Raw genomic sequence first — 14,404 nt, forward strand, 5'->3', positions numbered from 1 at the left:
CTTTAATATATTTAAGGTTTCCATCCAAAATACCCCATGAAAATTTTATTCTTAATGGTGAGACTTAAGAAACAATCTATTTAAAGTCAAGAACAAGATAATTGTTCTTTAGAGGGTCAGTGATATTAGACAAGAAGAAGTTAAAAGATTGGAAAGGAAGAAAAGCAAATCAGCAGATCTTTGTTGTTAATTGTCTACAAATCCAGAAGAGTCTACAGTCAAATTATTAGAAGAGAATTGAGCAAGGTTGCTGAACAAAAATTATTCAGTGAAATAGCACTCAACATTAATTTTTTCTGTCTAGCACTAAGTGCTTTATACTCTTGTTTAATACTCACAATGTCACAATCCCATTAGGTAGTTACTATTTTTAACTTTTTCGTAGATGATGAAAATGAAGGACTGAGAGTTACACACTTTGTCCACAAACATACAGCTAGAAGTTGTAGGGGCATAGGTGGAAGGAAACAGTTCATCACAGCATGCTAATTGAGTTTTTATGCACCAGTAACAATTAGAAAATATAGTTTAGAAAATAGTACCATTTACAGTAGCAGTAAAAACCATAAAGTTCCTAAGAACAGCTATAACAAAAAAAAAAAATACATAAGACCTTTATGGGGAAGAGTTAGAAAAATTTACTGAAGGACATAAAGAATCTTAAGAGCAGAGATTTTCTGTTTGTGTACAGGAAGGCTCAGTATCATAAATCCATTCTCGTTGAAAATAATCTATAATTCAGTACAGCTTTAGTCAGATTCCCCCCAATTTTTTCCTCCTTTAATTTGACAAGCTGATTCTAAAATTCATATGAAAGAGTAAAGGGCTAAAAATATAAAGGCAGTTTTGAAGAGTAAGTAGAAGGGACTCCTCTTTCTAGATACTAAGACTTATAAAGTGCTAGAACTTAAGAAAGTAAGGTATTAATGGAGAGAAGAGACTGACAGAATTAAGAGAACTGAGGAAGAGACCCCTCACACACTATACACATTTTCATATAAGAATCAGTATTAGGGGCACCTGGGTGGCTTATTCAGTTAAGTATCCGACTTCAGCTCAGGCCATGATCTCATGGTTCGTGAGTTTGAGCCCCTCATTGGACTCTCTGCTGTCAGCGCAGAGCCTGCTTCAGATCCTCTGTCCTCTTCTCTCTCTGTCCTTCCCCTGTTTGCATTCTCTCTCTCTCAAAAATAAATAAACATTAAAAGAAAATGAATCAAAAGTTAGTAGAGAAATGATTACTCAATAAAAGGTGATGAAATACCATTGGTTATGCATAAGGAAAAAAGTAATATGATTATATCTCAACCTCATTCCAGCCATACAAAATAGTTAAAAAACAAAAGAAAACAGAAAAGCAGGGGTGCCTGGGTGGTTCAATTGGTTGAGCTTCAGACTCTTGGTTTTGGCTCAGGTCATGACCCTCGGGATGTGGCATTGAGCCCCACATTGGGCTCCACACTGAGCGTGGAGTCTGCTTAAGATTCTTTCTCTCCCTCTGCCCTTCTCCTTCTCTCCCACCCCCCCCCCCCCCCCCCCCGCCGTGTCTAAAATAAAATAAAACAAGAAAGTGAAAAAGTTTTAGGAAAAAAGGTTTATAGGAAATAGTACAATATGTTTCTGACCTTAAGTGTTTCCTTGCTGGAAAGATATCTTAAAGCATGGAAACCATACTTAAAGACATTTTAAAATTTGTACTGGGAGAAGATGTTTGTAATATGAATAATTAACAAAGGATTCGTCTCTACGTTATTTAAAGAATTCTTGCTCATCAGTAAGAAGAAGATAACCAAACATTAAACTTGACACATTACCCATTAAAATGGGTAAAGGGTATGAACAGTTCTCTCACTAAAGAAGAAAACTGAATGGCCAAGAAACATATGAAATCATGCACAGAAATGCATATTGAAGTGGAATAAAATTTCAGTTTGGCAAAAATGAAGAAGTCTGAAAGAACTAAATAAGACAAAGAAATGAAGAATGGAAACACCAAAATACATCCTATGTTGGTAAATCATTTTAGAGAATATTTTAGCAAAGTTGAAATATGATTGAAAAATAACACACTCCACAATCCAACAATCCCATGCCTAAACATGAGTTTCAGATAAGTTGTCTCACAGGTGCCCAGGGAGACACTTAGCAGATTGCTCAGTGCAATATTGGTTGTAATAACAAAAATTGGGGAAATCTCACAATGATAGTAGGAGAATAGAAGTCTAAGTGGTGGTATATACTTACAAGGGAATACTATAATGTAGTTAAAATGAATATACGTAATCACAATTATATATTCTGAGAATACATGATTTTGGAGAAGGTTTAACATAGTATGATTTCATTTCTGCAGATTTTAAAAACATTTAAAATGATTGTATATATTCTTTATGGTTTTATGTGTCAAGTATAAAAACATGTATGGTAATGATAATACTAAATTCAGGATAAAAGTTCTCTCTGTACAAAAAACAGGATTGGAGGAGTTATGTGGGTTCAACTATGTCTGTATCACTTAATGTTTTTTTAATTTAAAAAAGGGAAAATCTGAGGAAATAATATGGCTAAATGTCAACAGCGTGAAAAAGCTAGATGATGTGTACATTGATATTGTCATATTCTCTTAAACTTTTCTGTATAATCAAAGTATTTAAAAGGTTTTTTTTAATGTTTACTTATTTTTGAGAGACAGAGAGACAGAGAGAGACAGAGAGACAGCACAAGCAAGGGGAGGGGCAGAGAGAGAGGGAGACACAGAATGCAAAGCAGACTCCAGGCCCTGAGCTGTCAGCTCGGAGCCCGATGCAGGGCTTGAACTTTCAAACCACAAGACCTGAGCCGAAGTTGGACGCTCAACTGACTGAACCACCCACACACCCCATTTTTTAAAAAATAAACACACCTACACGGGACTCTAATACTTCTAATAGTTCCATAGCTCTTGATTACCCAGGACCATCCTTACCCCAGACCTAGTCTTCTGCTCGTGTTTTCCAATCAATTTGCCCTGAAAACTGTCTAAGCAAGTTTTAGACCAGTAGGCTTTTAAATAATAGTGAGATTAAAAACAAGCATAATATGGTAGACTTTATTTTTCTCAACAGTTTTTTCTTAAAATTCATTTTGAAGATACTCTTTTGAAGAGCAGTTCTTAGAACTTATTAGTCTATGTCTATAATAACAAGGTAAGAAAGTCCATTTGACACTGCTTAGAGAAAAATCTTTCTTCATGTTTATTGGTACAAATAGATCTATTGTTTAGCCTTAAATAAAAGCAAGCTTATGGAATTTCATTTTTTCAACTTAAATGTTTTCATATTTATTTAGCATAAAATATTTCAAAGTCTGTAACGGAGGCTTGGATTCTGGGAAGTTATGAGATCCTTAAATATCCATATAGTCCAGTTGCCTACATTTCTGTTCCCCTCTGTTAAGTTTCCACCAAATAGCATCTAATACGTTTGAAAACTTTGAGCAAAAGAAGGATATTAGGTACAGTCATGAAAATCCATTGGACATGTTAAACATCATACTCTTATTTTATTAGGTTCAATAATGGTAGTCTCCTCAGGTATTATGCATCCCACTTCTACCCTTTCACTTGTCTCCTTGACTGTGAATTTATCACAGATATTAGAGCTCAGTGCATATAATCAGGTAAATGTAATGCTTAGGCCATTATCTGGTACAAAGTCATCTTTTAATTTCCTGAGAAATTAATCCAAAGCCTCAACCTGTCTAAAATCAATCTGTAAGATTTCTGAGACACAATTTAGAGAACTCTAGTTTAAGTGAGTGTTGAGAAAGTAAGAATTCTTCAGTTTTGCTAGAGAAATATTACACTTGTGTAATTGGTAACACCCAGTGCCCCATGTCTCTGTGTCAGGGTTCACTGTGGCTTACTGAACCGTCTGTTTTTAGTGTGCCCTGTAAACTGGTTATCGACATCGTAAAGATTTACCTTGGAGATGCTGAGTTGTGTGTCATAGTGCTGAAGCTTTTAACTACTGGAAAGACTGGTCTGGTTGGGTTTGTCTCAGGTTTGAAAAAAGACTGCAGATGTAAAATCTACCATTTGTAAGTAACGAGGAAGAAGTTAGCATTGTGGCGCATGTTGCATTTTAACTCTGGAATAGGGAATTCGGATATAAATGGTATGATTTGCTTTTGTCTAAATATTGTATGTGTTTTACTTTTGACGTATTTTATCTGTGGAAATGCCATTATCATTTTCGTTTCTCTAATTCAGCATGTTTGGTGAACTTTAACCCTGTCACCCTTACGACTACCTCCAATGTTCCTTTGTTGAAATGTGTCTAAACCTAAACCCACTCTGCCTTCCTCAGTAGAAATCTTGTGATGGTGGGAGGCGGGATGGGCTAAATGGGTAAGGGGCACTAAGGAATCTACTCCTGAAATCATTGTTGCATTATATGCTAACTAATTTGTTTTTTTTTTTAATTTTTTAATGTGTATTTATTTTTGAGAGAGAGAGAGACAGAGTGTAGTGGGTGAGGGGAAGAGAGAGAGGGACACACAGACTCTGAAGCAGGCTCTATCCGGGCTCAAAGCTGTCATCAGAGAGCCCGATGTGGGGCTTGAACTCACGAACTGCTAGATCATGACCTGAGCCGAAGTCGGATGCTTAACTGACTGAGCCACCCAGGTGCCCTGCTAACTAATTTGGATGTAAATTTTTAAAAATAAAAAATAAAATTAAAAAAAAAAAAGAAATCTTATGATGTAACTGACAGTATTCCATACTCCTGTTCCTCAAAACGTAGATTTGCTGACTTAGTTTTCTGGTTTGTTATAAAACAATGGGTCGGGGACAGTGTCAGTGTCCATAGTAAGCTTTTTCTGGTCATTTTTTTATCTAAGAAATGGAATGAAAATACAAAGAACAAATTAATGAAGAGACATTTATGTCTGGAAGTGTTGTGAAATCTTCAAATTTAAGTATAACTAAATTGAGTATTTTTATTAGTTTAAACTTCCTATGTAATGAAATTTATCTATTTTGATGGACAACCGATTATTTAATTATGGATGCCAGAGCCCTTACCCAACTGCCTCTACCGTGGTGGATTAGAATGCCAATTAGATTGTGCTCACTTCAGCAGCACATATACTAGAATGCCAGTTAGATTAACAATAGCAGCAACACTGAAACTACATAGGACATAGTTTAATCTTACGTTGAAGACTGAGAAGTCATTTTAGACTCTATGTCTAGTCATCATTATGAACACTGGTTATTTCGGTGTCTCAGATTGGACTACAGATTGGTAGGTGGAGACCACACTGACCCCTCCAGGCCCGTTACAAATTTAGATTTAAAGTTGCCAATTTATTTTAATGTGTTTTGGAAAGGTAACAGAAGCAAGGGGCCTGGCCACGCATCGTAGAAGCCAGGTTGTACGTATGCCGGCACAGTTTCCCAGAACCCTCAAGTGCCACATGGGAGTGGAGTCGCTACAGACACTCTCCTCTTGTCTTAATTTTGTGTCCTGTTGCAACCCTTACTTTAATTGAGGCTTATGTCGCTATTTAGGACAAATACACATGAACAGTCTTTACCCTAGCAGGAAAAGATGGCCAAGTTTCCTTGTCCATGAGCCCAACTTAGCACACCAAAAGCAGAGTCAGAGCTATCTAGTGTCCTGGAAAGTCCAGTTCTACATCGGCTGCCCTCTGACTAGTGTCATTTTACTGTGTATGACAATTTGGTTGGAGGATCATGATTATAACTTATTTCCATGTAGCTATCACTGAATTGTGAACGTGTGCATTTCCTGGTTAACATAGACGTAATTCTAGTCATTCTAGATAGGCTGTTGCTAATTGATGCGAAAGAAGTAAATACGTTCCTTTCTCTACTAGTTTGCCACTAGCCAGTGCAGGGTGGCAAACTATTCATGCAGTTTTTTAAATGTTCCAGCTCCATTTGTGCTGAAAATTGTCATTCTCTTCCTTCCTTTCTTCTGGGGAGTGTTACTGTGGACACATGAATTTTTATTTGTTTGGTGTTTTACACTAAGTCATAGTCATTCGTTGTGATATGCAAGTCTTCATTGTGTCCGAGAGCTGGCCAGTGGCAGCATGTTCACCTGTCTTTTTGGCACCGCTCCTGCTGGGTGTGGTTGTTTCCCTTGCTTTTGGCCACGACAGAATTTTACCCTCTCACCTTGTACTTTCCTTGCTGTCAACCTGCAAACAACCATTTCTCCAGGGAGTCTTGGTTTATTTGATTAAGGAATGATATTTAGAAACCCACACCTGAGACCAAAGGCGTTTACTGCAAGTGGAGTGTCATTGTTTCTTAACCCTTTCAGTGGCTAGAGCTTAGGGGAAATATGTGTGTATTTTAAGTTCATGTTCAGATTTCCAACGCAAGTTAACATTACTGGGGTTTTTCCTCGACGACTTTGATTTTATCATTGTATCTCCTTTCTCTCACACCGAAAATCTTGGGTCCTAACAACATTAACATATTTATTTGTTTTGTCCCACAATATGTATAAAATTGTTTACGAATTATACTACTGATATTACTACCAATACTAAAACAGTTGAATGAGATTAAATATTACTTTGTACGTTTTTTTTTTTTTTGTTACTAGAATATATCCCACTAAGTAAGCATGGTCAGTTTACTATTTATAGGTCATTTAAAATAATTTCTCTCTGTTGACAGTGTTCCCAATTTGATGTATGAGATACATTGTTTCAGGCTATTTCCAAAATTAGGATTTGCTTTTTTAATGTTCTAAATTTTATTTTTGAACATGTAGAAAGATTGTTAACATAATTTTAAAATCAAACTATATGGGGCACCTGGGTGGCTCAGTCGGTTGAATGTCCAACTTCGGCTCAGGTCATGATCTCATAGTCCGTGAGTTCGAGCCCCACATCGGGCTTTGTGTTGACAGCTCAGAGCCTGGAGTCTGCTTTGGATTCTGTGTCTCCCTCTCTCTCTGCCCCTCCCCTGCTCATGCTCTGTCTCTCTCTGTCTCAAAAATAAATAAAAACATTAAAAAAAAATAAAATCAAATCAAACTATATGAAAAGGTAAATTCAGAGCAGTTTTGCTTTCTCTCCCCACCTATTTTCTTTACCCATTTTTATTAATTTCTGGTTTATCGTTAAAGTGTTCCTCTTTGCAAAAATAAACCCTTAGGTACACACATACATGTATTTGTGTGAATTTATGTGTGTGTGATATATGTATTCCCCATCCATTCTTATACAAAATATACTATTCTCTATGTTCCTTTTTGACAGAATGTATCCTGGAGATTATGCCATAGTGTAGGTAGAGAGCCTCCTTTATTTATTTTTTTATTTTTTTATTTAAATTCAAGTTAGTTAACATGTGGTGTAGTTTTGGTTTCAGGAGTAGAACCCAGTGATTCATCACTTACATATAACATCCAGTGGTCATCACAACTAGTGCCCTCCTTAATGCCCACCAACCATTTAACCCATACCCAACCCCAACACTCCTCCAGCAACCCTCAGTTTGTTCTCTGTATTTAAGGTCTCTTACGGTTTGCCTCCTCTGTTTTTATCTTTTCTTCCCTTGCCCTGTTTCATCGGTTGTGTTTCTTAAATTCCACATATGAGTGAATATTTGTCTTTCTCTGACTTATTTCACTTACCATAATACATTCTACTTCCATCCACATTGTTGCAAATGGCAAGATTTCATTCTTTTGGATCGGTGAGTAATACCCCATTGTATATATATACCACATCTCCTTTATCCATTCATCTGTTGATGGACATTTGGGCTCTTTCCATAATTTGGCTATTGTTGATAGTGCTGCTATAAACATTGGGGTGCATGTTTTCTAACATATCTTCTGATCAGCATTTTTGTATCCTTTGAGTAAATACCTAGTAGTGGAATTGCGGGGTCATAGATAGGGTAGTTCTATTTTTAATTTTTTGAGGAACTTCCATGCTGTTTTCCAGGGTGGCTGCACCAGTTTGCATTCCCACCAGCATCGTAAAGAGGTTCCCTTTCTCTGCATTCTCACCAACACCTGTTGTTTCCTGAGTTGTTAATTTTAGCCATTCTGACAGGTGTGAGGTGGTATCTCCTTTAAAAAAAAAAGCAGTAATTCTCTGTGCAGATGTATCATAATTCAGCCAATTCCCAATTAATGCACATTTGTGTCCCTAATACACATATTGGGTTATTTTTAATGTAACTTTCCTAAAGTGTTTAAGCGAACAGCTTAAAGTGTGTTCTCGTTGCATACATTCCAAACTTGGTAACGTGGCCTCTAGTACCTCGCCTTTGCATACCTCTTCTTCCTCATTTCAGACCATACTGTCTTCCTTGCCCTCTACACCCAGTGCCTTACAGATCAGATGTGACGTCTTCACACCTTCCCTGGCCACCCTATCCAGCGTACTTTTCTTTTCTCTTGACATTGTCACTTGACTCCATTTCCTTATGGGCAGTTAAAAGCAGTCTGAAATTACCTGGTTATCTTAATTTAGGCAGTACCACACAGTGGCTTAGAGCTTGGGTTTTGAGCCAGGCCACCTGATTTTGAATCCTGGTTATTTGACATTAGACCTGTTACTTAGCACTCTGTGTCTTAGTTTCTTCATCTGAAAATGGGAATAGTAGTAGTATTTTCCTTACAGGACTCTATGAGAAGTGAATGGTTAGTAAATATAAACACTTGTGCAATTGCTAGCTCTTACTAATATAAAATAAATGCTCGCTATGTTGTTGTTTGTATTTAATCGTTCCATTGTCTTCTCTCGGTAAGCTTTGTGACAGCAGGGAACTCACCTGAGTTGTTCCCCAGTGTAATCTCAGGACTCAGAACAGTTCCTAAGATATAGTAGGCATTTAGAGATTTGTTGCTGAATGAATTATACTTAAAGTTCAATTCCCATTCCTAGGAAACATTCTTGGAGATCTGAGACTAAAAGAATGCTCTCTCGTATACATCATATACATATACAGTTGTCATATTCAACAGACATTTTCATCAAATTTGTTACCAAAATACGAATGCCCACTGTTAACATTGTATCTTGGAATTCTGGCCAGTTATTAAAATCTGAAACAGAAATAAAAACTTATTTCTATCAGAAAAAGGATAGAATGATCATATTTGCTTTGATGCAATGATATATCCATGAAATCCAAAAGGATCAACTACATTCCTCTTAAAATTGTTGAGGGGCGCCTGGGTGGCTCAGTTGGTTGAGCGTCCGACTTCGACTCAGGTCATGATCTCACAGTTAGTGAGTTCGAGCCTTGTGTCAGGCTCTGTGCTGACAGCTCAGAACCTGGAGCTTGCTTCAGATTCTGTGTCTCCCTTTCTCTCTGCCCCTCCCCTGCTCACACTCTGTCTCTCTCTCTCTCTCTTTCTCTCTCTCATTGTCTCTCTGTCTCTCTGTCAAAAATAAATAAACATTAAAAATTTTTTTTAATTGTTGAGAGTATGGTAAATGATCAGATTTGAACTATACATAAAGAAATTGTTTTCTAACATACCAGTAATTACCAGTTAAAGCCATAATTGAAGAAAAGTATTATTCTACAAGAGCAGCAAAAAAATGTAAAATACCTTAAAATATTTCTAACCGGAGATTTATGTGGAGTGTATCTTTTCATAAAGAAAATTAGAAAATTTTACTAAGAGAGATAAGAGGTTCATAAAAATGATGATACACCCAGTTTCTGGGTAGTAATAGTGAAAATATGTAGAATTTTATCACTATAATGTTAATGTATAAAAATACATAAAGTACATATAGAAATCCAATGTTAAATTATTGCAAACCAAACTCATTTGTATTTTTAGATAAATCTTGTCAGAATTATTTTAAAGCTTATGTAGAAAATGTCTGAAAATGAATAGAAATCGTTTGATGGCCACTCTTTAACAAAGATTCGTAGCACACTCTGTGCTAACAACTAGGGGAGAATAGAACTCCTACAAGTCCAGTGACTTTTTTAATACAGTAATGCTATGATACGTGCGACATACTTCTGAAGTTACCCAAGAGTGCTATCAATGTCTCACTAGCAGGTAAGAGAGCATATCATTTAATTTACAGCAAGGAATCTAGGATACAAGAGAGGTTGTAATTTACCTAGAGTTTTAGGACATGTCAGAAGAGATAGCATCAAAATTTTTCTGACAATTCCAAGTAAATTTCAAATAATTTATATCGAAAAAATAAATTCATCGTGTAATCTGTGTACAATCTAAGATGACTACCTTGTTCCAGTTTGCCTAGAATTTCCTCGTTTTAACACTTAAAGTCTCATGTTCCAGGACACCTCTTGGTTATGGGCAAACCACTGTTGTTGATCACCCTTGCGCAGTTCATAGAAAAGATGATGTTTGGAAATAGAAATAAATATTTCTTATAAAACAGAAACACATGGAGGACAAGTGGCTGGTTCAATCTGTAGGAACCCATCTAAGGCCATCTTGTGGTCCCCAGGCCACACGTTCTGTCTGTGCACAGAATTCATACAGGAGGCTTCGTCAGTTCAGGGGATTTAAGATTTGGGTTCATTCAAGAATCTATACATAGTAGGATTCAGTAAGACTCCCAGTAACCATCTGCAAACTGAGTAGGATTGAGGCCATGTGGCTTATTAGTCTTCTATTCCACAGCTAATCTCTGAGTTTATGGTAGTTGTGGTATGTTGACTTTTAGAGTAGATTTTCCTGTAGACTGTACTTTTCAGAAGTCATTTTTCTGGGGGATTTTTTTGTTTGCTTTCAGTTTTATTGCTATTGTCTTTCTATATCGATGAGTGGAAATATTTTACTGCTTATTAATCTACTTATTTCTCACCTTTACCTAAAAGGAATTAAGGTGATATATTTAGTATACTATAGATGGATGTTAATAGAAGAGTTCATGGGTTTTTTTATGTATGTGTTTTATATAGCTGTTTGACAAGTGTGTTCTATATCATGACATTGTCCTCTTTATAAAATAAGAAAGAAGGAATTCTTTCTTTTTTGTTTTACTTTCCAGGTTATAAATATATTAAAAATTCTATCCATCAAGTAAAACATTTTAGAAATAGACTAGAAATGCGAACCACGTTTACATCATTGAAGGTCTTACTTATTATAAAGATTTCCAAAGCAATATATCAGAGTAAAACTCGGGTCCCAGCCATAATCCTGTAGCATCCTTGGGTATACGCATTGGGAAGATAGCTCGTTTACTAAGCTTGGTTTATAGGTCACAGATTATAATACTTAAATATATTGTTATATTTATATATTATATTTATATATTTATATATTATAATACTTAAATATATTAAGTAAATACTTAAATATATTTAAATACTTAAATATATTGACAGTTGCATCAGGTAAGATCAAAGGTTGGTGAGAAGAAGATGTAAAATTATGCCATTTATAATGCAACTGTTGCCTAAACTTCTACTGAAAATTTCCTACAGAATATAAAATGTGCATGTAATAGATGATTTTGCAGTCAGCCTGTTGAGAGCTCTGCTGTTTTTTTTCACACCAAGTAAAAATGTAACCACATGCCACAACTGAGGGATTTCCTCTTTATTATTTTTCAGTGTCCAAAAAGCACGGGAAGCTCATCACTTTCCTGCGCACATTCATGAAGTCTCGTCCCACAAAACAGAAGCTGAAGCAGCGGGGGATCTTGAAAGAGAGGGTGTTTGGTTGTGACCTGGGGGAGCACCTTCTGAATTCTGGTTTTGAAGGTAAAAATAGAACTTATAACCTCATAAATTCAGCATCTGCCCTCTCCATGTTGCTTGTCGATAATCAGTTTGGAAGCAGATTAAGCAAGCACCATTTATTTCATTTAAGCTCCACAGCATGTATTGAACTTTTTCACATACTCCTTTGAGTTGTGAGATAACTGAGAATAGAGAAGGTCTAAGAATGCACTTTGGGCCTCACAGCTGCTTGTGATCTGCCTGGGATGGGTAAGTAAGACGTTCACACAAAGGGTACAATAGCACTGTTAGTCTGCATTATTTTTATATCTGTCCAGACTGCTTTCTCGGACAGTGTTTCCTCTCACTTGTTTGTAACTTATTTATTTAATTTCTATTTTGAAAAAAAAAGTCAAATTCTTGAGACTATAAAGTACCAAGACCAGTCTCCCACTGGTGTAGCTGAAAATTAATTTTTTTTTTATTTTTAAAATTTTTCTTAAGTTTATGTATTTATTTTTGAGAGAGACAGAGCAAGTGGGAGAGGGGTAGAGAGGGGAGGGAGACAGAGAATCCCAAGCAGGCTCCACCCTGTCAGCGTAGAGCCTGATGTGGGGCTCGAAGTCATGAACCATGAGCCAAAACCAAGAGTCGGCAGCTTAACCAACTGAGCCATCCAGGAGCCCGTAAATTTCTTTCTAAATTAAACTCTGATTCAAGAATTCAGTAATTGGCTAAATGGATCCAGGGGATGAATGGATAGGAAGAAAGGAAAAAGTTAAAAAAATTTTTTTAAATAATTCTTTCCTCTACCATCTCCTTTAGAGATCCTGTATTAAAGAAGTATCTACCTGCAGAAATAGATAATTTGTGAAATTCTGAATCCTGATGGGAAATACCCATTGTACGTTTTTAAAAGGCCACTAGTGAAAACTAGTGTTAAGTACCAATAAACATCAAGTTCAAATTAAGGCCTTACTCATTGCTTAAAGAATAGCAGTGTATTGGGGCATCCGGGTGGCTTCTTTGGTTAAGTGTCTGACTTCGGCTTTGGCTCAGGTCATGATCTCACAGTTCCTGAGTTTAAGCCCCACATCAGGACAGAGCCTGCATCAGATCTTCTGTCCCTCTCTCTCTCTGCCCTTGCCCCACATGTACACACTCTTGTCTCAAAACATTTAAAAAAAAAAAAAAGAATAACAGTGTGTTTATAATATGAATTTAATACAAACTATACCATGTTTCTTGAAGGAGAAGGTAAAATACTATTTTATTTTATTTTTTATTTTTTTAATGTTTTTATTTATTTTTGAGAGAGAACAAGTAGGGGAGGAGCAGAGAGAGAGGGAGACACAGAATCAGAAGCAGGCTCCAGGCTCTGAGCTGTCAGCACAGAGCCCGACACGGGGCTCAAACTCACAAGCCCTTGAGATCATGACCTGAGCCAAAGTCAGACGCTGAACTGACTGAGCCACCCTGGCACCCCTAAAATAAAATTTTAAAAAAGTGCTGTTCCGAAACTAATGTCAACTTAATGCAGTTTCTGAAAAAACAACCTGAGGATTATTATTTTAACTAGTCAAAATGCACATGGAAAAGTAAACCATTGGGGAATATCAAGCAGTGCTGTGGTAGAAAAAAATCAGTGATAGAATAGGAGGCATCTAGCTTTACCAAACATTAAAACAATATGCAAAAATAGAATGTTATTAGTGTAGAGAGTGAGATATGAATGAAATAGCTTGGAATGTTCAGAAGTTCTTACTATAGACAAGAATCCACTGTGCTAAAGTATGGTCTTAAAACCAGGTCACGGGGTGGGGGTGACTTATTAACTATGTATGTGTATATAGAGAGAAAGAGAAGGAGAGAGTATGAAATAGCAATTTTGAAAAAATTCTTACTTTATAACACTGAAAATTCCAAGTGTATAAAACTGTCTTAAACTCATAGAAATGCTAACATGAAGTGATTTCTTTTTGCGATCAAAGAGGGATAAAGTTTTTCTTAGGTTAAAAAAAAAAAACATAAAGGAAGTGGTGGGCTCAAGTACCTAATTTCCATATAATGAAAATGACAAATGCAAAGGAAAGGTACCTCAGACAAAAAGTAATCTGTTTTTGGATATGATAAAATGTTCCTAATAAAGTGTATGAAAACATCATTCAGATTTGTGAGAAAATTAAGCCCCTGAGTAGAAGAACTGAGAAAAGATAAAACATATAATTTTCACAGGGAAGATAGATGGTATCTAAAATACAAAAACCTATTTCTGCTTATTCATAATCATAAAGGTATCTTTGTATAAATTTTATATGCCATTTTATATTGGTAAAAATTACTAATATCACAACTGTTTTTCTAAAATATGATATTCAGTGCTATTAAAAATAGCAGTGATTTTTACCAATAAGGGAAATTTGTGAATTACTGTGAATTACTGCTTTTTTGAAAAACATTTTGGCACTTTATAGCAAGAGACTTTATAGTGTTCCTTTTATGTAGCAGTTTTCCTTAGGGATTTATACTAAAGTTGCATTTCAATAGGAGCAAAAATATTCATTATAGCATTAGATATAAGAGCAAACAAATTGAATCCTCAACTTTTAGGGAAATTATTCTATAAATTAAGAGGCTATTGAAATTGTAGTTTGAATATAATGTAGAAATTTGAAAAATGTTCTATATACACCCTTT

At 35.9% G+C, this 14,404-nt stretch overlaps 1 protein-coding gene across 6 annotated transcripts in view; it reads left to right on the forward strand.

Moving 5' to 3' along the window:
• The window catches only part of ARHGAP32 (Rho GTPase activating protein 32), a 298,544-nt gene that overhangs the window by 244,091 nt on the left and 40,049 nt on the right, over positions 1 to 14,404 (forward strand). For all 6 annotated transcript variants that reach the window (XM_060605213.3, XM_078432952.2, XM_078432951.2 and 3 more), the window contains one exon: positions 11,600 to 11,749. In XM_060605213.3, coding sequence (XP_060461196.3) covers positions 11,600 to 11,749 — 150 coding nt within the window. The remainder of the gene's footprint in view (positions 1 to 11,599; positions 11,750 to 14,404) is intronic.

This window comes from Panthera onca, chromosome D1 (assembly GCF_046562875.1).
Source record: "Panthera onca isolate mPanOnc1 chromosome D1, mPanOnc1 haplotype 2, whole genome shotgun sequence".
Taxonomy (NCBI): domain Eukaryota; kingdom Metazoa; phylum Chordata; class Mammalia; order Carnivora; family Felidae; genus Panthera; species Panthera onca.